This window comes from Mauremys reevesii, linkage group 11 (genome assembly GCF_016161935.1).
Source record: "Mauremys reevesii isolate NIE-2019 linkage group 11, ASM1616193v1, whole genome shotgun sequence".
Lineage (NCBI taxonomy): Eukaryota > Metazoa > Chordata > Testudines > Geoemydidae > Mauremys > Mauremys reevesii.
The window spans coordinates 61,038,197-61,063,741 of NC_052633.1; the positions used below are offsets into that span (position 1 = coordinate 61,038,197).

The 25,545-nt window shown below is 44.7% G+C and overlaps 1 protein-coding gene across 2 annotated transcripts in view; it reads right to left on the minus strand.

Moving 5' to 3' along the window:
• Positions 1–25,545, minus strand: part of GPR39 (G protein-coupled receptor 39) — a 127,617-nt gene that overhangs the window by 96,412 nt on the left and 5,660 nt on the right. The window contains exon 2 of one of the 2 annotated variants that reach the window (XM_039495975.1): positions 5,273–5,340. The exons of the other annotated variant lie outside the window; for it this stretch is intronic. Coding sequence (XP_039351909.1) covers positions 5,288–5,340 — 53 coding nt within the window. The 3' untranslated portion in view covers positions 5,273–5,287. Of the gene's footprint in view, positions 1–5,272; positions 5,341–25,545 lie in introns of those variants that run through there. 2 annotated transcript variants of the gene reach the window in all.

Genomic DNA, 25,545 nt, shown 5'->3' on the forward strand with positions numbered 1-25,545 from the left:
AAAATGTCCAAAATGTTTGCTTGTTTATGTGTTCAGCAGGCATTAAAAATGACACTTCTGTCACTCAGCTGGATGATTATTCTTGTGGACTGAGCTGTGTCTGAATTAAATTGACCAGCTTCATTGCTCTCTCTCTTTCCATACTCCATATAATTCTTTTGCCGACGGTATTGCAGATTTATTAGAAATTATAAACCTTCACCATACATATCACCGGAAACCTGCCAGCCTGAATGCATGAAATGCAGGCACTGATGTACCAGCTGTGTCTGAATGCTCAGGGCTACAAAGAAATCACTACAGGTTCTTGTTCCAATGCACTAAAATAAATCAAACAACAAGCAAAGAACTCCATGCGCCCCTCTTCCCCATAGGGAAGTTTTAGTCAGTCTATTTGGAGATACAGCTACACGTGAATGACAAAAGAAAACATTGCATCAAAGCAGACCAGTTAGACTACCAGTAGCAACAGTCTCCCAAGATGAAAAATTCTCTGTGTTTAAATGAAGCCATGGAAAGGGAAGAAGGTTGGAAGGGAGAGAGAATGGAAAGCAGCATAGAACCTTAACCAAAGAGCAACTGAAAGAACTAAATATAAAAAGAATTCAACAAGGTTTCAAAAGATAGACTAGGGAGTTACGATATTTAATTGCTGTCAAGGGGGAAATAAATACTGAAAAGCTCTCTAAGTTGCATTCCTGTCAAATTTTAAGTTAAACAGCTTTCTGTAGCCTGATCCTAGTTTATTTTACAAGTAGGAAGAGGTACATTTCCCTCTGAGCAGCTACTAACACATTTAAATACCCACTTCAGTTTCTATTATTAACATAACGTGTCTGACAATTGAGTCTGCAAGCAACATTTCGACTTAGATGAGAAAGACGGGGGGGGGAGGGGGGAAACCACCAATTGAATGCACTTCATTTTCTTCCACTAATCTGACCTGAAAATCAGAAAAAAATTAAACAACTGAAGGAGCTCTTGCTAGGAAACAGGGATAGATAAACTCCCAAAGAAAATTAAGTCATTTAAAAGAAAATTTTGAAAATATGCATTTTAAAAAGAGATGCACAATATTTTATAATCTGTTAGGTAAAATGTTATACAGTTCTCAGGTGAAGTTAACCCACTATTCTTCAATGAACGAGGACATTTCTTACTAAACTATTAAAATAACTGTGTAAGATAGATTTCATATTAAAAACAAAAGTAAGAGAAGATCAGTTTCCCCATCTGAAAAATGGTAATACTACTTCCTTGTTCCCATTCTTTGCTTGTCTTGTTGATTTAGATGGCAAGTTCTTTAGAGCAAGGACTGTCTCTTATCCTCTTTGAAACAGGACTAGATCAAAGCGCACTAATGAATATTAATCTGTGTCAGCAGGATTCAGACAAACAGTTAGAGCCTGGGAGGCTAGTGTGAGGTTGATTCACAGCCCAGTGAAAACCAGTAGTTTGTGTAACCAACGCATGTATGTCTATACAGTGCATAACATAACAAGGCAGGGCCGCCGGGGGGGGGGGGGGGCGCAAGTGGGGCAATTTGTCCCAGGCCCCCACGAGAATATAGTATTCTATAGTATTGCAACTTTTTTTTTTATGGAAGGGGGCCCCAAAATTGCTTTGCCCCAGGCCCCCTGAATCCTGTGGGCAGCCCTGCAACAAGGTCCTGATTTCAGAATTCAAGGCTCTATTCGAATACAACAACATTTTGGGCTGTGAACTCATAATCCAGCATCTGGCATGTCCAATCACCAATGGTCTTTTCAACTGTGAGACCCTCGCTAGAAGTTAGTAATCCTAAATGAGCAGTATCCATATGTTTTTGATATTTTTCTATTAATACAGTCATCCAATAGGTTACTCACAGAATCAAGTTTTGAGTCATGAATTGTCGCAGGACTTTCAGAGTGCAGGGGATTTTTTTCAAGTGTCTTTTTATAGCTGCACTGATTGTGAAAAGTAACTTGGCCATAAAGTTCATCAGATGCATAACTTTTTTTCTGGCCCATAATAAGTTAAATTGCCTTGAAGGGGGAACTTTCAAGTGCAACAGCTTTTTTATTTTCCCCCACTTGTTTTTCAATAGCATATGTTAGTCCATTACCATGCACACAGAACTGAAAGTTATACATATGCTCCAATGGCAGGACAGCCTTAATACAGAAACACTCTGGTCTGCTTGAAATCATGTTAATAGTTTCATTTATATTGGCTAGAGAGGCATATCACTTATTTTGTCCTTAAATATTTTCGTATGCAATTGGGAGTTAAAACTGTCTCTTTATGTCTAAATTATGTTAAGTGTCTAAGAATTTTGGTATTACTAAAAATCTGACATCATATACAGTCTCACATGGCCTGGTGAGGCAACAACAGGAAAAGGGAATTAAAGCATTCCAAATACACAAACAGACTCCATTGAGTAATGCCTTTAATATTCTAACCACTAATAAGGATATCTTAAATCATGAAGATCTATGGGCAAAATTGTAGTTAAGTTTAAAAAGCAATTCTATATAGATTCCCCTAGACCTAATAACGGGACAACATTTTAACTTGTAGGCAGGTGGAGGGGGGAAAACCATTCATGGTGACGTAGAGGGCAATTCAGATCAATGTCTGCTAAGCATCTCCCGATACACAAGCATAAATTTAAGAAGGGCAGCAGAACTCTGATAGTAGCACACGTTAGAAAGACAATTGAGGTGGGAGACAAAAAACTTCTGATGGCCCCCACGAAAGGCCAATTTTCATTCACCACCTAACACACGGCTACATCATTGGGGAGAAAGTTAGATATTTCAAATCCAGGGAATTCCTTTAAGCAGGTCATAACTGTTTATAGAGCAGTGGTTCTCAAACTTTTGTATTGGTGATGCCTTTCACACAGCAAGCCTCTGTGTGACCTCCCACCTTACAAATTAAAAACATTTTTTTATATTTAGCACTATTAAAAATGCTGGAGGCGAAGCAGAGTTTGGGGTGGAGGCTGACAGCTCGCAATCCCCCATATAATAACCTTGTGTCCCCCTGAGGGGTCACGACCCCCAGTTTGAGAACCCCTATTATACAGCATCGTTTGGCACCTTAAAAAAAAACACACACACACCTCATTTAATTACTAAAAAATTTGAGACAAAAAAAAATTAGTCTTGATTCTCACTATTTAAAAACTCTTACAGCAAGAAGTACCTTAATCCACAGGTAGTCTCACTGAAGTCAATCTGGCCCTAAATCAGAAAGAATCACAATACAAATGTAGCAACTTAACTTATTTTAAATATTCTAAAGGAAGGGTTATTGTTCTGTTGCAATGAAACTATACCAGTTTTTCTAATTTAATGTGTCCTGGATATAGAATTCCATTTATGTTAAGCAAGATTGTAGATACTCGAATTCACTTAAGAGCAGTTCTGATTCTTACCTCGAAGCCAAACAATTCACCACAACTTCTTTAATTTGTATAGTGTTACTCATGTTCGCCTCTCTGCTTCTGTGATAAAACCACTTCTTGTAAAACTCTGACAAAGACAAACCCATGGACTCAGTGTGATTTCAAGGACATTTAAAAATCAGAGTAATAAATAAATTGCATGTTCTCGGGATAGGAATCAGAACAATTACTCAACTTCTTTAAATAAATTTGTGGTACCTAACGTTAATCAGCTTTAGTAACCTCATAAAAATGGACATGAATGTAAATTCATTTATATTCATTAACTAGGGAGCTTTTCTATTTTAAGCTACCATAGGGGTTATCATGAGATTATTGTTTCAACTATTCCTGTAGAACATCAGCTCTCAGATCAAAAACCATCAACTTTCACTTGAAAACAAAAAGACTTTTTTTCCTCCTGGCTCTTCTTATTTTTAATAAAGTACTTTCTGATTACTTTTGTCCAATCTATTTTTGATGAAAATTAAGAAAACCAAGCCAAGTAGTTACGAAAGACATTTTCAGCTCAGGGAGACTAGATTTCTCAGGGATGGGTAAAAAGATACGGAACCGATCACATCTAAGTCACCGTTTTCAATTATTTCTGACCCAGGATGGCTTGAGAGTCATTACAGTTTAATTGCTGTTCAAATGCGCTGAAGAACTAATTCCACTTCCTAGTGGGCATTATAATAAGATATCCACTATAAATGCCACCTTTGCACCTTGATTCACTCTCCAGATCTGTTTAATTCTTGGTACCTGAATGAATGAATGAATGAAGCTGCCATTGCTAGAGGGTCAGAGCTGAGTTGCCTTTGCTGAACCTGCTTGAGGATTTAAACACACATTTCCAGGAACACGAAGACATGGTGGTCTCTTTGTAACAGATAGGGCAATTTCCTACAATATCCTGGACAAACTTTATTGAATTAAGTTTATGTATTTCTGTGGGAAAAGGGGAACATCCTTCCTGGACCTAAACAGTGCATGGGAGGGACGGCAGGTATTTAGGCTAATTCACTCCGGCTGTAACACCTCTGGAGAGTACCACTACCTGGAGCGAGACTTACACATATTGATTCAAGATGGATTCTCCACGGCCAACAAAACAGACTTTTTGTTAAATAGCTTGAATTAAAACTGACTTGGGGTCTTTCTTCTGATCCAATGAGAGCCAGGACATTATTCCAAAGGGAGAGGCCCGATCCTTAGGGAAGACTTAGAAGGACTGACACCAACCAGAGGCTTTACAGAGTAGGCGGAAGGATTGATCTTTGATAAGCTTATTAGTAGGAATTCATTCTTTCATTGTTCAAAATTCATTTTCTCTGTAGTGCTTTGCCCTTAAAATTAACTGTGCTTGCTTATAAAAATTACCACACAGCTCTTTATAACCATGGGCAGTTACGCTATTTATAGCCTTTAAGTTGAAAGGCAGAGCAGGACCATTTAGGCACTCTGATTTTGCTGGGGACTTCAGAGCATAGGCAGGGAGCTGGGCAGCCTGTAAAAACCCAGTCAGGAGGGAGACGCGTGTCTCCACCCAAGAGGAGTGATGGCTGGGAAGTCAGAAATCTAACCAGGTACCCTTGGCTGGACCATAGCAGAGAAATACAGGTGCAGTTGCCCTGAACTGAGACACTTTTGGATAAAATGAACTGGTACTCATGAGGCAAAATGCAACATGTTGCGTTCTTGTAGGGCTCTGTGCTGCCATGTGACCAGACTCTCCGTTCCTAAAGCAACAGGAATTGGAGTGCAGCATAAAGCGCTCACCCTCCCATGGGTGGGTTTGGAGTGGTTACGTTACTCAGAAAAGCTGTTACTGTTAACTAGCCACTACAATTAAGGAAATTTCATCTCTTTCTCTTTTGATTCGAGGATGGTGGAGTTGATACCTAAGAAGAGAATGAAAAAGAATGAGGAATATTGGCCCCAATTCAGGAAAGTGTCACTTAACATGCTTTTCTGAATTTCAGCCAGTGGAACAATGCTCGGGACATAAGTTAGAATGATATTAGACTTACTTGCCCCTTGCCTCCAGGTTAGTTTTTACACACACATCTCTATCTTCTTTTCATCCCAAAGCATCTTAGACATAGGGAGCACAGTATTTCCATTCATTCCTGCCCACGACTTGCTCCTACATGAAGCCCAGCCTAGTCATGTCCCTGCATCTGATGTCCTACCATCTTGGCCGTGGTTGGCTTCTAGGGTCTGACTGACCCTGGCTGAATATTCATGATCATCTTTGGCATTGAATCAGCTGTTTGTCTTCTACAGTGTCTCCACCATCATAATCTTTTTTAAGTGCAGCCAATCCTGTACCCTGATTTCACATTCTATTCTCCTAACGCCATTTGTCTTCAAATCATTCCACTTTACACTTGTCATCTTCCAAAGAACTCTTATCTCTACTGCCTCCAGCCTTCTGATGTCTGTTTCATTTAAGGCAGCTTCTTCCAGACCAGAGCATAATTCTGTTAGTACACTGGTTGGACAAATTTTCACTTTGGTATCAAACAATATTTTTATCTATCCATATTGCCACCAACTTCTGTGCAGCACTTATAGCTAAAGTACATCTTCTTTTAATCTTATCCTTGATAGGCCTATTGGCACCAATCAATCTTCCTAGGTACACAAGAGTTTACTTGTTCTATGACTTCCCCACTGCTTCATTCCAATATTTTATCTATTGTCTCTTTTCCAAGATGCAACTACTTTGTCGTCTTGGCATTTATTGTAAGTCTAAGTTGACTACACCAATTTTTCAAGGTAGCAGAGTATCGTAATTAATTCAAATATGTCTATGATGTAGCATATGCATATATACAGGTCAAATTCTGCATCCCTACTCAGATGATCTCTGCAAGGAGATAGAATCCTCCATCAAGGCACAGAGTACCAAGCAGCTGCTGTTTGACCGCCTGTCCATAAATGGGCATTAGGATCAGTGTGTCTGCCTCTGTGAACTCCTACACTCACACAACCACCTCCAAAATCTTCCTCTATAGTGCCTTCAGAGCCTGGTCTGAGACTTACCAATTGAATGCAGGTACTTCCATATCTACAGGGAGTAGATGACTCAAGAGTGAGAAGGGGAAGTACAGGATTTAACCTTAAGTGAGTAAGTTGTTTCTTAGGGCAGGTCCATACTCACCGCGCGGGTCGACGCGGTGAGTTCGACTTCTCGGAGTTCGAACTATCGCGTCTAATCGAGATGTGATAGTTCGAACTCCCCACGCGCTCCGGTCGACTCCGGAACTCCACCACCGCGAACGGCGGTGGCGGAGTCGACCTTGGAGCCGCGGAGTTCGACCCCGCCACGTCTGGACGGGTAAGTCAGTCGAACTAGGGTACTTCGAGTTCAGCTACGCTATTCGTGTAGCTGAACTTGCGTACCCTAGTTCGACACACCCCCCCTTAGTGTAGACCAGGCCTTAGAGTGTTTCATTGACAGCAATTGAGAGCCATATTGCTGAACTAGCAGCCTTCTTTGAGCAGGTTAGTAAGAGCTAGCCAAGAACGGATATTGAAATGGGGACAGTAAGGCAAGCGTAATGTCTTGCAGGACAAATGACAAGAAATGTATGTTGATTTTTTTAACGTCACTTAAACATATACGATCAATAACAGAGACACCTTCATTTCCAGAGGTCAAACTCCAACATTCCGGGTGCCCTTGAGAGTTCTCTTCAGATTATATTTCAAACAAAGTTGTGACTTTCTTTTGGAGGGGAAGCTGGCAGGAAATAGAGGCAGGGAGCACTTCTTAAATTCATTAGTGACCTGAAGAAAGAAACCCTCACCATGAATGCTTTGTGTTCTAAAAGGGAGGCAGAAAAGTGAAATAAATGTTTCGACTCAGCTCTAGAAAAATATAGATATTAAAAAATAGTGGATCAGCTCTCCATTAGAATGTAGCAGAGTGCTCTGGTTTTATAAAGCTCAGGGGAATGTTTCTGAGAAGCAGGAATGGGTAAGAGGTCAGGTTATCCTGATATAAGAAAATGGAAACGAAAACTGCTATTTGAAGGGGAGAGAATGAAATCCAAGGCTCTGATACAGAGATAGCACGTTTGGGAATAAAACAAAAAAAACACTACCACACATTCGCACGCACACATGAGGATTTGTTTGACAATGGGGACAAAAACGGGGAGGATTCACCCCAGCACCAGAGCTCTGCTCAGTGCAGGGAATGAGGGGAAGATCAGGCACCGTGGTTGCCCGATTCTGAAGTCCAGCCACACTGCCACTCAGAGCTGCCACCAAATACCTCTAACTTGCCTCTCTGACACAGGAACCTCAATGGACCTTATGCCAGTGGAGGACTGACATGGTGGAGCTCTGCCATGCCCCAACACATCCCTACCCCGGAAGGGCAGCGGCATGGCTGCACAAGAAGGGAGGACCCCTACTCTGTGGAATTTTTGTGCTAGAGAGTTGAGGGTGGAATATTGCCCCTTTACGCTACTTGTGTTGTACAGAGAGGATGTCGCCAGGCTTGAGAATCTGGCCCCATAGCTCCCTTCGCCCCACCTTCCCAGTCCCCAGGGATGCAACATTGAGAAAACAGTTAAAGGAAGTTATAATTGCTTACCTTGGAGATAACTCCTCAGGAAAAAAAAAATCTGTGTGTCACAAGTTACAGTGCTCTACTAAAGGGAGATTAAAAAAAATAGGGCCAAACCATCAGTGGATGTCAGTGGGCATAGTTCCAATGAATTCAGTGTATAACTAGGCAGAGCAACTGAGGATCTAACTTCTCCTGTTTGCAAACCATACACATTGCACAGGTTTTCAAAGGGTTGTAGCAGAATGCATTAATTCCACCCCCCTCCCCCTTCAGCTAATTTGTAACACAAAGAAGGGTTGACCTTACATGTAACCCAAAAGGTGTCTGTGCTATTCAGTCTGAAGAAAAGATAAGTCAATTTCAGGTTCCCTTGGGTAAGATTTTGTTGCTTGATTAAAGAAAGAAGTGAATCTTTAAGTACACTTACAGTAAAGGTATTTGCCATCTGCCTGAGACTGGGAATGGCAGTGCCCTGAGTTAATTAAATCAAGTCTTCTGTGGTTGTTAGAGGATTTCATGTTTGAATTATGCAAATATCAAAATCTCTTCATTGTATAAAATTTCAAAATGAGAATGCTCTGCATAAGGCCAACGCAGCCCAAGCACTACCTTATTGCCAAAGCTTAATGTGGTTTGACTGAAGCCTAACAAAGGATTATGATTTGGTTTTACAGCACTTTGTTCACACTATGACAGTCTAGAGGACATTATCTGCCTGTCAACAAACAAACATCCAGTCATTTTAAAACTTCACTTCAGTCTGATAAGGTTAAACCAATTCTCTATTGGAAGAAAGAATTCACAACACAGGCTTTTATGTACCAGACATTGGGCACAAGGAGACTCACAACTGAATAGGTCATGGATTAGTACATCCAAGGCATAGATTGGGCTGGGACACTAGGGAAGCAGAAAATAAATGAATGCTTTAAGGTGGATCAGGGAGATTTGGAGCAGACAAATTGAGTAGCGTGCACATCAAAGGGCAAGCAGGGATTGCAGCGCATCAACCTGGGTGTACCCTTGGTCTTTTGGTGAATGTTTCCTACTCTTCTCAGGACACAAAGCTACTCGTATGGAAGCGGCTCATAGGCGGGGAACCATTTGTGTGTGTATTTCAGGTGGAAATAGATCTCATGGGTTTCCTATTCTGACTTCTGAAAACTTGAGCTATTTGCCAGCCAGGAAGTGTCACTTGAGAGCTGCACCTCCACTGACTGCACCTCCACTGGCTCCAGCACTCTCCCGCCACAGAGGTTCATGTAGTCACATAGCACTCATCAAATGACTTATACAAGCCAGTTCACCTTAATAGTCAACTGCTTCCGCTAGTATAAAAAACACCCACATTGCACACGTCCTCCCTAGTCAGAGGAAACAACCTCATTGCTGGGTCAGCCATAAAGAACTCTCAAAATCCCATAATCAAAAAGCAATAAACTCCCAACCTTCCTAGAGATGGCTTCTACGTTTTCATATCATACTCATCATAATGGTATCTGATTGCCTTCAAGCCCTGAGCTTCAGTAGCTTTGTGAAACATCCGACTAGTGTCAGACAGAAATTGTCTAGTTTAAGAAATCTGAACATATAGCTTAGGTTTTCAATATAAAGGAAGCAATTGCATAGGGCTGGATTATTCACAATGGTGAGACGTTACACAAATGAGTAGTCCCACTAAAGTCAACAAGCCAGATTTAAAAAAAAAAAAAAAAAAAGGTATTTAGGCATCTAAAGATGCAGACAGATAATTATGAAAATCCTACTAGACACCAACTGCATTTTTAGGTACCTAAACACCTTGGAAAACCTTGCACCATGAGACAACTCCTTTGTTTAACTACTCACCAATGCAAGTAAAAGTGGCTCACAATCTAACCCACAGTAATTATGACCAAATAAGAATTCTATTAGCTATAGAAATAGGAGTTAAGCACCCAACTCCCAGTGACTTTCAATAGCATCTGGGTACCTAAATACCCTTTGTGTTTATGAAAAATCTGCTCTAAATCTATTTTTGAGGTCTCATTGGGGGGAAAAAAATAAAGAAAATAAAGCTTTGTTGTGAAAAAGCGTAAAGACCTTTTGATGATATTTCAGAGTCTAAAGCCTAATCTAATCAATTCTGCTGGGAAACTTGCCCTTGACTTCTATTTATCCTTGACAAACCACCAAGGATTTGGTTCTTATTTGGCAGAGTAGAAGCCACAGTCAACCTTCTTTGATACAACACAGACAGTGTAGCTTAGTACTAAGCTAGCATTATGTGGTTTGGACCCATTCATAGAATATCAGGGTTGGAAGGGACCTCAGGAGGTCATCTAGTCCAACCCCTCGCTCAAAGCAGGACCAATCCCCAACTAAATCACAGAAGGGGTGGGAAAAGGATGAATTTTATAAACATTCTCACTATTTGAATTATCTAAGATTAAGATTTTTCAATGGTAGTTAGTAATTTTTGGTGCTCCCATTGTATTTAATATGGGTTCTGATATTCTGCTTATTACCATGGTATCTGAGCACCTCAATTCTTGCATGCCCAATTTCAGACATTTTAAGAGTCCGGTTTTCAGAGGAACATTTTCTGAAAGTTGGGCCCTTCATAAGGTGTCTCAATTGGGCATTTAAGAATTGAAGCATTTAAAAAAAAAAAAAAAGTGTCACTCTAAAGCTGGGTGGAAAAATGTTGTTTTGGTCCTGCAAAAATATTTGAGGAAAGTGAATTTTGTTTTCTCTATTTTTTTTTTCAAAAAGTTTATGGATTTATGTTGAAAACAGATACAGATTTTTTTTTGGCCCAAATTTTTCTGGTTTTGATGGGAGGAGTGAGGGGGAGAAAATTCTAGAATTAAGACAAACACATTACCCAGGGAAAATTAAATTGTGACAAAAAACATGCCTTTAAAAAAAATATTACAAATAAATACCAAAGTGCCAACCAGCTTTTCACTTCTGAAAATGTTGACCCATGTTTCTACACCATCCAATGTCTTTGGCTGTGCTAGGGCTTAGAATTTTACCAGCAACACAAGGCTAGTAACATAGGAATTACATCCACCATCTAATACAGGTGAGTGGAAAGGATGTGTATTGAGGATGCAAAATAGGATACAAGTACAGTATTTACCTTTTACGGATGATCATTTAAAACCCTCAGAAAAAGTTAGTTGGACTCTTGTTGCAGATATAATTTACGCACACACACACACACACACACACACACACACACACAGACAGAGTACTTGCTTGAGATTAGATGGTTTACATTTGGGGGGTGGGGTTGGCTTTCCACGCTATAATTTAAAGCTGAAATAAGCAGAATCCAGTGTAATTTTTTCCCTGTTGTGCAGCAAGCAGTTTACCAACTGTTACAGATACTGTCACTTTTAATTGGCCTCTCAAGTGATGGAAGGTTTTACTTTTAGCATAATTAGACTGCTTTTCCTGCGCTGGGGATGGCAAAGTGGTACCCAGAAAACAAGAATGTTAGATTAGAGTCTAAAGGAGGCCAAAGGCCACCGAAGTGTTAAAGGGGTTATTATTTTTTCATTAAAACATGCAAAATGTAATTACACTGCAATAGAGTGCTTAAAATTGTTTCAAGTGAAAAGTTCAGAGTATTAAAAGTAATGTAACCCCAAAAATATTTAGTCAGAAAGCTAGATTCATCACTAATTTAGATCCTCTGCCATCCCAATGAAGAGGCATCAGCTCAAAATTTGATGATTGTGGAGCTATTTTTGTCTTTATGTGCATACACCATTAGGGCTCATAAGAATTTGGATGTTGTTCTAAAACAGTATGTTCTAGGAATTATTTTGGGGGCAATTCTCTGACCTGCATTACACACGAGGTCAGACTAGATAATCACAATGGTCCCTTCTGGCCTTGGAATCTATGAATATCTAAAGAACTCTTTATTCTCTGTTCATTTCACCTGTCCTCTGTTTAGTGAAAATCCAGACACAATTACCCAAAAGGATATACAAAAGGAAACAGCAGTTACACCAGATGAAAAAGAGTACATGTTGAGGACACCCATATCAGCCTGACCCTTTCTCCCACCCAGACAAATAGCTCAGGCATATGCTCACCTTTTCCCCTCCATGCTCTAGCACTAACATCATGAGGAAGCCCTCAGGTGGATCAGAGAGATTTCTTTAGTACTCTGGCCCTCTCCGCAGCCAAAGCCCCTCAGAGTGCCAGAAGCATTAAGAATACTGTTAGCACTGACCTTTACACCTCAACCTCTTATTCCCCACTCTTACATGGCAGAAAAAAAATAGCAACAAGGCTGTCCCATTACCCTCCTCTCCATCTCCCTTTATCTGAGAGGTCAGTGCGCCTGCTGGTACCCAGAACTTTTCCCTCAGAATGTTCTTTAACAGAGGAGGAGAGAAAGAGCCCACCCAACATCCTTCTCTGAAGCTTACCCCTGCTCGAGTATTGTGAGTAGACAGAAATCTTCCTACCTTGTCTCTCTCTCTCCAGTGATACCTCCTGAGAGCAGGAAAGAAAGGCCTCAAGGACTTCTTCCAACAAGCTGGAAACTTAGGGACAATATGAGTGTGTGTGTGGAGCTGAGGAGGGTTAATAATAAAACAGAGAGTGTGCCTCCAGTAATAACCTGGTGCACTCAGGTTAAATAAGACAACCTCTACAATTCTGGAATACCATTCCCTTCCTCTGGACAATATACCATGATCCCAGGCATTAGTATTCCCTTGTGGCAATGCTTTCTCACCGCCACCCTCTGAGCCAAGCACCACTTCATGCATAGATTGCTCACACACCTCTCCCAGTTTCAACAGATAAGACTCATTTGTGGCAAGTTCATAGATGATTTATTAAAGTCTTCACTTGTGAAAATTAAATGCATTATCTATTCTTCTATTGTTTTGAATTCCGATTATATCATATTTCACAAAATTAAATCTTTTGTTTTCTAGCTGATGTTAAGACCATTATCTTTAAACAATAATTGCTAGTCTGAATTTTAATGAAAGAGCTTTAATATCAGAGAAGCTATTAGTCATTTGGAGCTTTCAATTTGATCGTACATAACTCCTTGACTTCCTAAAGGCAGCTATTAGAATCTCAGCACTAACTGCATAGCAACAACCAGCAGGCTAAAGCTTATTTTCTTCTTCTTCCATTCTGACAAGTGGATTCCTAGACTTGCAGTTTTACTGGGTAGCTAACACAAATGCAGAACTAGTCAGGAGAAATTTCAAAACAATATTCTCCACTGCAGATCACCAGTTAAGATTTCAATTTGTAACTGTGCCACAGCTATGTCCTTCTAGGCAAAAACACGTCCCTTCAGACTTTCCTCTAGGGTAATCCAAGTAATTTACACTGCTAGACTTTATCTGTATGGTTACCAAGGCCTGGTCTACACTAGGACTTTAATTCGAATTTATCAGCGTTAATTCGAACTAACCGCTCAACCGTCCACACCAGGAAGCCATTTAATTCGAACTAGAGGGCTCTTTAGTTCGAATTTGGTACTCCACCCCGGCAGGTGGAGTAACGCTAAATTCGCACTTGCTAGCTCGAATTAGGCTTGGTGTGGATGCTAATCGAACTTAGCAGCTCCGGGAGCTATCCCACAGTGCACCACTCTGTTGACGCTCTGGACAGCAGTCCGAGCTTGGATTCTCTGGCCAGCCACACAGGAAATGACCCGCGAAAATTTGAATTCATTTTCCTGTCTGGGCGGTTTGAATCTGACGTTCTGGTTGCACATCGGGGCGAGCTCCGCAGCACCTGCAACGATGCAGAGCTCTCCAGCAGAGGAGTCCGGGCAATCCCAGAATAGAAAGAGGTCCCCAGCATGGAGTGACCGGGAAGTCCAGGATCTGATCGCTGTGTGGGGCGAGGAGTCTGTGCTCTCGGAGCTGCGCTCCAACAAGCGGAACGCAAGACCTTCGAGAAGGTCTCTAAAGCCATGAAAGACAAAGGATACAGCCGGGATGCGATGCAGTGCCGCGTGAAAGTGAAGGACCTAAGACAAGGGTATCAAAAGTCAGAGCGGCAAACGGACGCCCGGAGCCCAGCCCCAGACATGCCGCTTCTACGAGGCACTGCATGCCATTCTAGGTGGGTCTGCCACCAGTGCCCCACCAGTGACGGTGGACTCCGAGGACGGACTAGTGTACCGGGACAGTTCCCCTCCCTGTTCGCCGATGGGGAAGATGAGGAAGGGTCTTTAGAGGACGGCGCAGGCGACATCGAACCCACTCCCGCTTTCCCTGACAGCCAGGATCTCTTCATCACCCTCACAGAGATCCCCTACCAACCGTCCCGCCCGTTAACCAGGACTCGGAATCAGGGGAAGGATCAGGCGGTAAGTGCTACAAACAGGGAAACATTTATTTTTTTAAGAAACAGGGATTTATATAAAAAATAGAAATACTATATAAACATGTTTAAATATGAAACTAAACAAACAGCAGGTCTACACAAACAGCAATGGAGCAAAAGTCCTCTGGGGATATTTCAAAAAAGCTCTCAGAGAGCAGCTGGAAAAGCCTCAGCAAGAGGTTTCTTGGGAGAGGTGCTTTATTGGGTGCTCCGTTGAAGCACACTCTTCCGCGCCATGCCATCCTCAGGTAGAGGGGACCATCGCCTCTACGAGCCTGGCAGCGTAGGGTCCTGGTCTGTGCAGGGCTTCTATTAACATCCGCTCTCTGTGTGCGCCTGACACGCCTCAGGGTGATGTAGTTGTGGAAGTGCTGCATCTAATTAGTGGAATTAGTGTACTGTTACTATTGTGCATGGTAGACTTTTACTTTGCATAAGAATGACCCTCGCTTAACAGAGTTTTACTTTGCATAAGAATGACCCTTGCTTAACAGAGTTTTACTTTGCATAAGAATGACCCTCGCTTAACAGCCACGTGTTGCAGGCCTCAGAGGAAAAGCATACAGGGGTCTTTCGCGCTCACTGGCGGGAGATGCCGCATAACGCTCATCTTTTCTGCTTTGCACATTGCCTCCAGCAGGAGAGCACAGCTAAGCACTATCTGATAAGCAGTCTGTACTGTAAGGCTTACCAGGACTTTGTGCAAGAGGGATGCAGCTGTCTCTCCTCGCTTGTGCGCTATCCAGTGCAATCGCGCCGCCAATGAGAGCGTATTCCGAAATCTCGGACTAGTTCCGAGATCTCCTGAGACTTGGTTCCCTGTTTGGTCTTCTTAACTGAAAATGACTAGACTGTGTTTACTGTTGGCAAACATGTATTTGTTCAAGGAAATCACCTACTTTTTCGCATCACACAGCTTCTCCTTCACGGACTGCCCCGCCATCCCCCTCGCAGAGGCTGGCTCAGATTAGACGCCGAAAGAAAAAGACAAGGGACGACATGTTCCAGGAACTGATGGCCAGCTCCAGAGCGGAGGCGGCAGAGCAGAGACAGTCGAGGGAGAGCCTGTGTCAGCAGCATCGCACACACATGGAACGGGAGGATAGGTGGCGGCAGGAAGACCAGCAGGCGACTCAAACGCTGCTTGGTCTAATGAGGGAGCAAACGGACACGCTCCGGCGCCTTGTAGATGTTCTGCAAGACCACAGGCAGGAGGAGAGAGCCCCCCTGCAGTGCATCTGCAACCGCCCTCCAACGCCAAGAAGTCCTGTCCCCCCCTCACCCAAAGTGACAAGAAGGAGGGGCGGTAGGGGCCGTGAGAACTGTCACTGCACCGCAGCAGAGCGCTAATGTACAAGACACCTCTCGCTGTAATTTTGTAGAAGTTCTTCCCTTACAGTATCACCAATTCCAAAATCCTAGTTTCAACTACCTAATGTGTATAAAATTATTAAAAGCGGTTTGCTGTTACTCTCTGTTTCCGTCACGTTTCTCGTGTCAGAAGACTTTGTGGGGGGGGGGGGGATTTTTAATTACAGTGCATAGCCCACATTACCAGGGTACAGACTTGGGGGCAGGGTCAACTGCAGGGCACACACAGACTGCAGTCACTAGGCACCAGGGACAGTGTGTGTGGTGTATGCTGCCCCGGCTCTTTCCTTGATGTGTAGGGTCCTGGTGCCTGACATCCCCGAATGTAAAGGCAGGCTTCCCTTCACATGCATTTGGACCGTAGTCACGATCCTCCCCGGTGCCCCGAGCCCCAAAAAGAGACCTCATCCAGGGGCAGATACTCACCCTTCCCCCACCCTCACCCCTTCCAACGCCCAAACCCACAGCCATCATGGTAACCCCTATCCAAGGACGGCACCCCTCGCCCCTTCCTGCAAACCCACCCATCAGTGCACACCTTAACCAGCACAGAATGCTTCCATGTTTCAACGAAGAAACAGAAATGCAAAGTCAACGAAAGATTTATTATTAATTACTAAAACATGTCCTTAGTTTTAAAACGTCCTTGGGAAGTGGGGAAAACTTGGTTTATGATCAGGCTCTCTTAAAATCAAGTGGACAGTCACAGGTTACCCTGCTCTGCGAGGAAACTCGCTTTCAAAGCCTCAATGATGCATATCGCTACCCGCTGTGATATTCTCTCAGCACGGGTGTCTGGCTGATCATAAACAGCAGCCAGGCGATTTGCCTCAACCTCCCACGCGGCCAAACAGGCCGCGCCCGTGCTCCCACAGAGATTGTGGAGCACACACCACGCAGCAATCACTACGGGGATATTCGTCTCGCGGCTGTCCGAGCGAGTCAGTAAGGTCCGCCACCTCCCCTTGAGACGTCCGGAAGCACACTCCACCACCATTCTGCACTTGCTCAGCCGGTAGTTGAAGAGTTCCTTTTCAGTGTCCAAGGCGCCTGTATAGGGCTTCATGAGCCAGGGCATTAGCGGGTAGGCCGGGTCCCCGAGGATCACTGTAGGCATCTGCACATCCCCAACCGTTATTTTGTGGTCCGGGAAGAAAGTGCCTGCCTGGAGGCGTCTAAACAGACCAGAGTTCCTGAACACACGCGCGTCATGAACCTTGCCCGCCCACCCGACGTTGATGTTGGTAAAACGTCCCCTATGGTCCACCACAGCTTGCAGCACCATTGAAAAGTAGCCCTTTCGGTTAATGTACTCGCTGGCCTGGTGGGCTGGTGCCAGGATAGGGATGTGAATCCCATCTATAGCCCCACCGCAGTTTGGGAATCCCATCGCGCGAAGCCATCTATGATGACCTGGACATTTCCGACAGTCACTACCTTTGAGAGCAGTTGCTCAACGATTGCGTGGGCTACTTGAATGACAGCAATCCCCACGGTAGATTTGCCCACGCCAAAGTGGTTCGCTACTGACCGGTAGCTGTCTGGCGTGGCAAGTTTCCAGAGGGCTATGGCCACTCGCTTCTGCACAGTCAGGGCTGCTCGCATCCTTGTGTCCTGGCGCCTCAGGGCAGGGGACAGCAAGTCACACAGTTCAAGGAAAGTGTCCTTACGCATCCTGAAGTTTCGCAGCCACTCTGTGTCATCCCAGACCTGCAGCACTATGCGGTCCCACCAGTCTGTGCTTGTTTCCCGGGCCCAGAATCGCTGTTCCACACCATGAACTTGACCCATTGCCACCATGATCTCCACTGCCCGGCGTACCCTGCTTTGTGAGAGGTCTGCGCCACTCTCCTCACCGTGCTGCCGGAGCCTCCTCACCCGGTTTCTCAGCATCTGACTGTGGAAGAGGTGGACGATAACGTGCGAGGAGTTGACAACGGCCATAAGTGCAGCGATGATCGCAGCGGGCTCCATGCTCGCAGTGCTGTGGCGTCCGCGCTGTAACCGACCAGAGAAGGGCGCGAACAGATTTCCCGCCGGCGCTTTCAAGGAAGAGAGGGAGGGCGGGATTGACGGTTCAATGACGACACATTTTTCCCCCCAGCATGCATTGGGGGGAAATCCCACAATTCCAATGGGCAGCGGGGAGTGCGGGAACTGTGGGATAGCTTCCCACAGTGCACCGCTTCCAAAGTCGAAGCTGGCCCCGTGAATGTGGACTCAGAAGTTCGAATTTGTGTATTTAGTATGGATACACAAATTCGACTTATTAAGGTCGAATCCACAAATTCGACTTAAGTAGATTCGAAATAGTCCTGTAGTGTAGACAAGCCCCAAGAGGAAGAAAGAATCTTTGATCCTTTAAATCAGATGCAAGAGTAACATATCATCAAGATCAACTGACTATTAGACTAAACCTGCCTGCTGATAATCTCTTACTTGTATGAATAACCATTTACAAGGGAAGGAGGAACTGAGAAAAAATAATAGGTTTAGCATTATTTCCGAACATGAAATCTATGGGCCAACTTTTTTGCTGCCCCCAAAGTTGGGTTTTAGAATGATCTCTCTGGCCCCATGTTTGACACTCTTCCCTCACCCCTTTTTTATTATTATAACCATTCTTATTCATGTTGTCCATATGAATTTTTAAAGGAGGCGAGTTTTAATTTTTTTTTTATTCGGGCTCACACACACAAGCTAAACCAGGGGTTCTCAAACTTTTGTACTGGTGACCTCTTTCACATAGCAAGCCTCTGAGTGCGACCCCCCCCTTATAAATTAAAAACACATTTTTATATATTTAAACACCATTACTAATGCTGGAGGCAAAGCAGGGTTTGGGGTGGAGGCTAACAGCTCGCAACCCCCCAGGTAATAGCCTCATTACCCCCCGAGGCGTCCCAACCCCCAGTTTGAGAACCCCTGAGCTAAAAAAAAAAAAAAATAGTATTCTCTCCCCCACACAAAATGTGCACTTGCTAGTTATAAAAGGAAAGATTAAATTTATAATATACATTTTGAGTAATGAAAAATTAACCAAATTAACCAAAACCAAGCTGTATTCAGTAGCATGAAACAGTTTACAGGTTGCCACATGAACACTGAGACATCTCAGACAAGATACATTTCTGAACATCCCAACAATTATCTCCCAGACACATCTGTTTAGCTCCATGTTGGGAATAAAATTCCCTTCTGGTGCGGTCCTAGGACACGTTATTCTACCTTTTATAGATTTTTAAGAGGCAATTACTGCACAGATCTTTCAGTCACCCTCCCCACTCTAATCTCCCACTGAAAATTGTCATAGTGGTTCTCATCATTGCACTGTGACCCCCTTCTGACAACAAAAATTACTACATGATCTCACGCCACAGGGGGCCCCAATGAAGCTAAATTGCTTGAGCTTGGGCTTCAGCCCTGCATGGCCGGACTCAGGCTTTGTCAAGGCCGGCATTAGACTCGCTGGGGCCCAGGACAGAAAGCCCAAGCCCAAACCCTGTGGAGACAAAGCCCTCGGGCTTCGGCTTTAGTCCCTCATGGAGGGGCTCGGGCTTCAGGCCATGGTCCTCCCACTTTTTGAAAGTGGACAGGACTGGCCTGTCCACTTTTCGCCAAGGCAGACCCTACCCCTTTCTTCCCCCCCCCCTCCCCCAAGGCCCCATCCAGGCCAGCCTGGAGCTCGGCTGGGAAGCCGAACAGACCCTCCACCTGCCTGCGGTGGGGGGGCTGAGAGCAGTGCCCGGCCCATATCTTCGCCCGGCCCAGGGCTGGTAGAGTTCAAGGGTCCATGACTCTACACCAGCTCCCCACAGCTGCCCACGTGGCTCTATCCCCTACCCGGCTCCTGGGATCCCAGCCCCCTGCCCTCCTGCACAGACCCTCCCCCTGCCTCCCGGGGTAGGGGAGAGGAGGGCCCTCAGAGCCACAGCCCGGCCATGATAAGAGCCACAAAGGCAGCTGTGGGGAGCCAAGGACTCTCCATCTGCCGTGGGCAGGGAGTCCGGGGGGCAGGAACAGGGGCAGGGGGTTGCTCCCACCCCACCCCGGGAGGCAGGGGGAGGGGGGCCAGGATCCCAATCCCGCTCTGGCTTGGTTGAGGGCAGGACTTCAGAGGAGTAGGAGTAGGGGCCCCCAGTTCCCCACACCCTTTTGGGAAGGCTCCGGAGCCCTTGCCCCAGCAAGTCTAATGCCAGCCCTGGCGACCCCATTAAAACGAACCTGCGACCCATTTGGGATCCTGACCAACAGAGATATTTGCATTTCAGATGTCCAGTGTGTCACTGTGGGTGACTATATTTTCCCCAGTGTATGGTTAAGATTCCAAAGTTTGTTCCCATTTGTGTGTTATTACCACAGATCTACCTTTTTCTCTCCTAAACACTATATTATTAAATCCCTATTTGTTGAGGTTTATGCAATAAAATTATTACATCTAGAACCATGACGAAAGGCGCTCCATATAAAAAGGCGTAATCATCCCTTTTGGCTAGTGCTGTGCCCAGCACTGTGCTGCTGGAAATGCTCTTTTGTTTTTTGTTGCTGATGTTATTTTTTTTGTTTGTTTTTTAAATAGGCTTTGATCACTCATGGCCAGTAAACATACCTAGGTCAGTATATTTAGCAGCACTGTGACTATGTCAACCCTGATTCTTCCCCCTGCCCCTCAAACCCAAATTCAACCTAGAGAAACTTGCTGGATAGAATGTAGAGTTCATGCGGTAGTTTTGTTTGGAGATGTTAAATCACTTCCCATGGAGCTCTGAATACAGAATGGATGACACATTCCAACCCAGAGGTAGCTGTATTTCAGTGGACGGTGATCGATGGTTCATTTAATATTTTATCTAAAGACTTTCACCTAAAATGACCTCAGTGTCCCTCAGGAACTGTTTAGGAGTCGATCGCCCTCCAATGAAATGCAGCTACCTCTGGGGTGAAATCCAGTATCTGTGTGACAGAACATGGCAGTGCTACGGAACCATTTGGGACAGAAGTGAAGGAACCGTTTCTATCTGAACACATGGGGGAGTTTTCAATAATCAACGCAATTACCCAGATTTGGGCAAGACACCAGGGTTAACACCCCCTATTCGTGTGGAACGAATGAAGGCATTTTTAGGGACAACAAGCAGGCAAGACCTTTGCTTTTATGTCTTATTCAAAAGACAGCACCAATATAGTGCTGGGGCATTGACTCAATACTGACTCAGAGTGGATGCCACCAACACAACTTCCTGGATTATCCAGGTGTTCCCTTAAATTCTTCAGCCAAACACTAATACTGCCCCTGCTAAATTTATGAGATCTGACAATATCGAAGCACCAGGTGATATTGATGCATATAGTTTATTGACTTGTGTAACAGAGTCCCTCTCCAAAGGCGTCCCCATCAGGAAATATATGGTTAAGGGGAACTGTATAACATGCACAGATGAAAATAATAACCAGTCTACAACATATGCATCTTCAGGCACATGTCCAATAAAGTCTATGGGGAACTTGAGTGGAATGATTAAAGAATATTAGATATTAGGAATGGCAATATACAAAAACCTGTAGGAGAACATTTCAACCTCCCTGGACACACAATAGCAGATCTAAAGGTAGCCATCCTGCAGCAAAAAAACCTTCAGGACCAGACTTCAAAGAGAAACTGCTGAGCTCCAGTTCATCTGCAAATTTGACACCATCAGCTCAGGATTAAACAAAGACTGTGAATGGCTTGCCAACTACAAAAGCAGTTTCTCCTCCCTGGGTTTTCACACCCCAGCTGCTAGAAGAGGGCCTCATCCTCCCTGATTGAACTAACCTCGTTATCTCTAGCCTGCTTCTTGCTTGCATATATATACCTGCCCCTGGAAATTTCCACTACATGCATCCGACGAAGTGGGTATTCACCCATGAAAGCTCATGCTCCAATACGTCTGTTAGTCTATAAGGTGCCACAGGACTCTTAGTTTGGATCTGTAAAAGCAGCAAACACGGCTACCCCTCTGATACGTGATTAAAGAAATGTACCAAAGGGAGTCAGTGGAACTGGGTTTAAGTACATGGGGTGGAGTTATAGTCTGGAAACTAATCAACCAAGTTGTTCTTTCAATTTTTGTTCAGTCTCCAAGCTGTCCCTTTTTCTGTAAGGAAAAGAACCAGACAGACAATTTCCAGCCTATGAGGAAATGTCTAATTTTCCTGTAACAGGAGTCCTACCATTGTCAAGTTTTGCAGCACTTGAGTCATCTCTAGATGACAACCACATATTTTTAGCAGAGTACTTGAAGTAATCTGTTCTCCTGAAAATCCATTTGCCAAGTGCCTTACAAAATATATTTCCTTGGTGATCTTTTGAAAGGCTATTTCTATACACGATATCTTTATTTTGAGCTACACATTAATCTGCCAACACTAGGTTGTTCATAATGGGCGGGGGGGGGGGGAAATCAGGTGCCCTTCTTCAGTTTTGGGGGACTTTTTTTTTTTTAATTTCTGATTTAAAGAGAAGTGCTAGCATTGGCCACTCTAGTTATATTTAGCTTTAATTGACTGTTTAGGTCAGATCGCATGCCTGTTCATTTAAAACTGGCATTGTGTAGAATTAAAAGATTAACAACTGCCAAGCTAATGAGTAGTGAACATTGGCAGCAGTATGTTTTGCGATTATTCTAAATAGCACAGTGGGGTTAGGCGCCTATTGTAAAAGTCAATACTAAGTGGTGACACAATAGGTATCAAAGAGGCAGTGTTTTCCAGTGGATAGGACACTGGTGTGATATTCAGGAGACTTGTGTTCAATTAATTCCTGGCTCTGCCACTGATCTGGGTGACATTTGGTAAGTTGCCTCAGCTCTCAGTGCCTGTTTCTTCTCCCACCCCTTTCCCTGTCTTGTGTATATGGACTGTAAGCTCTTTGGGGAAGGGATGGTCATGTCCTATACAGCATATCGCACAATCTTGGTGCTAATGGAATACAAATAAGATCAAAATGAACTCTATCTTGTGGCGGAACACTAAATCTGGTACATTGTAAACTCCTTGGTGGAGAGACCTCTCCATATTTGTCTAATGCATGTAACATCAGCACTATGCCAAATTAACCCTAGAAACACCACCAGATTGTAACAACTTTTAATGAAGAAGCTATACCAAGCTTGTATGAAAAGTTCCTATTCTTACTTGTCAAAGAGCCTGGGGGATATTTGACATTATGGTTCTTCTGCAATAGCAGGGAGACAGCTGAGCTGTTGGCATGCCAGGGGCACTGTATCCTGTGCATACAGCAGAACTGGCTCTGTTGGGTTGGGAGAGGAACAGGGTCAGTAGATCTGTGTTTGCACAGATCCTTTTACAGTCGGGGGGGGGGGGGGAAGAGAGAGAGCACGCGCTGCAGCCCCTACTCCAGCCAAACCCTCAATAGCTGCTGCTCCCAGTTGTATGTCTACACTGCAATTAGACACTTGCTGCTCAACTATGCCAGCTGATTTGGGCTCATGGGGGCTCAGTCTGCAGGGCTGTTTAAATGCAGTGTAAATGTCCAGGTGTGGGCTGAAGTCAGGGCTCTGTGATCCTCTTACCTCATAGGATCCTAGAGCTCAGGTTCCAGGTGGAGCCTGAATATCTACCCTGCAATTAAATAGCCCCTTATCCAGAGCCAGACACCTGCTGCTGGCCCATGCCAGCTAATTGCAGTGTAAACATACCCTGAGACGCTACATAGCTGCTTCATGCTTCAAGCAGGGGATGCAGATTTCCCCATCAGCTGGCCCATCACTTTGATACTCCTTTCCACAGCAGAAAAGAGGTTATGATGACCACAGATCTCAACATTTTCAGGACAGAAAGATAGAGTCTATACTGACAAGTGTACAATAAATGCCCAGACATGTCCACACAGTGCAAAACCACCCTTGGCATCTAGCTGGGTCTTTAATCATCATTTTAGCTTTTGGCAGAAAGGCCCGGAGCTGAACAAGCTACCTCCCCACCTTTAGGGTCAATCCCACCTGATCACAGCTGGACTGAGTGTCGTGGGGACGCTTGCACTGCTGTTGCCTAGGTTTATCCTTCATTTATTCAAGTTCTACCAGTCCAGCACTTTTCCTGGGCACAGGTCTGAAAATGTAACTAATTAACTTCTGCTGCTGTAGATGAAGCAAGAAGTTTAAACGTAAAATACTGCACAAGCGTGAATCATACAAAATGACAGTGACAGGCACTAGATAGATTTCCTCACTGCTCATAACACCAGGACCAAGATAATCGTCCACTAGAGATAGACTTTATAGTGATGTTTGCAGTGAATGAGGAAGCATGGTCAATTATGAGTCATTTAAGCAAAGCCCACACAATATCAAATCAAATTCTACTCGCTTTACTCACACAAGTAGCCCCATTGGAGGGAATGGAGTTTCCTCATATGACTAAGAAGAGAAGATTAGGTTTCCAAGTGATTAACACACACACAGGCGAGGACAAAAAAAGTTGCTTGCAAAACACCCCAAAGTGTGCGTATCTGAAGTGCAAGATACTTAATCTGAGCTGTGTAAGCAGTGAGGTACTACAGCACTTCTATCCACTGGGACGTACAAAAGGAACAGCACTGTGCCACTTACCAGTTACAAGTCAATCCCCCGACACACTGGGGCAACTTCGCACAGCTCCACTGCTGTAAAGCTACCGTAAATCCAGCTTGCCCAGATATCAAAGGATTCCACCAGTGGCTCCCACACCTCTCCCCTCCAGACTGCCAGCCTAGTTCTTGGGTCTGGAGGAAGAGGAGTGTGGCCAGATATCCCAGCAACTTCCAAATGCCTGAGCAGCCCCTTTAGATCTTGGAGTAAATTACTAGGGTTCAGACTAGCTCAGCTAGGGACTAGACCAGCACCACAACAACTGGGACAATATGAACCAAAAGTGGTTTAAACCCACCTTTATACCATCTACCACCGGAGCTGCATCAAGTGTTCCTCAGTCACAGTCCAGAATCCGGACCATTCCGTGAGGATATTATAGACCAGGGGTGGGCAAACTTTTTGGCTCGAAGGCCACATCTGGGTGGGGATATTGTATGCAGGGCCATGAATGTAGGACTGGGGTAGGGGTGAACTGTGCAGGAAGGGGCTCAGGGCAGGGGGTGGAGGTGCGGGCGGGAGTGCAGGGGAAGGTGCAGAGTGCAGGAGGGGGTTCAGGAATTGGGGTGCAGGAGGGGTGTGACGGGGTTCAAGGAAGGGGGCTAGGGGGCTCAGGGCAGGGGTGCAGGCTCTAGCCCCCACTTACCTCGAGCGGTCCAGGGGTGGCAGCAGCATACAGCGGGGCTAAGGCAGGCTCCCTGCCTTCCCTGGTCCCATGCTGCTCCTGGAAGTGGCCAGCATGTCCAGCAGTGGCTCCTGGGAGTGGGGTGGGGCAGGTGGCTCTGCTGAGCGCTGCCCTCGCCTGTGGTACAACCCCCAGAGCTCCCACTGGGCGCTGTTCCCCATTCCTAGCCAATGGGAACTGCGGGGGCAGTGCCAGCAGGCAAGGGCAGCACAGGGAGCCCTCTGCCCTCCCTTCACCTCCCCCAGAGGCTGCAGGGACATGCTGCCGGCCACTTCTGGAAGTGGCGCGGGGCCAGGGCAGGCAGGGAGCCTGCCTTAACTCTGCTGCACCATGGGGCTGGCAATCCTACAGGCCAGATTGAAAGCCGTAACAGGCCGAATCCAGCCAGCAGTTTGCCCTCCCCTGTTATAGACTATCAGACTGGGAATCAGACAAGCATGACAATATGAACCAAATTTCTGCTCTCAGT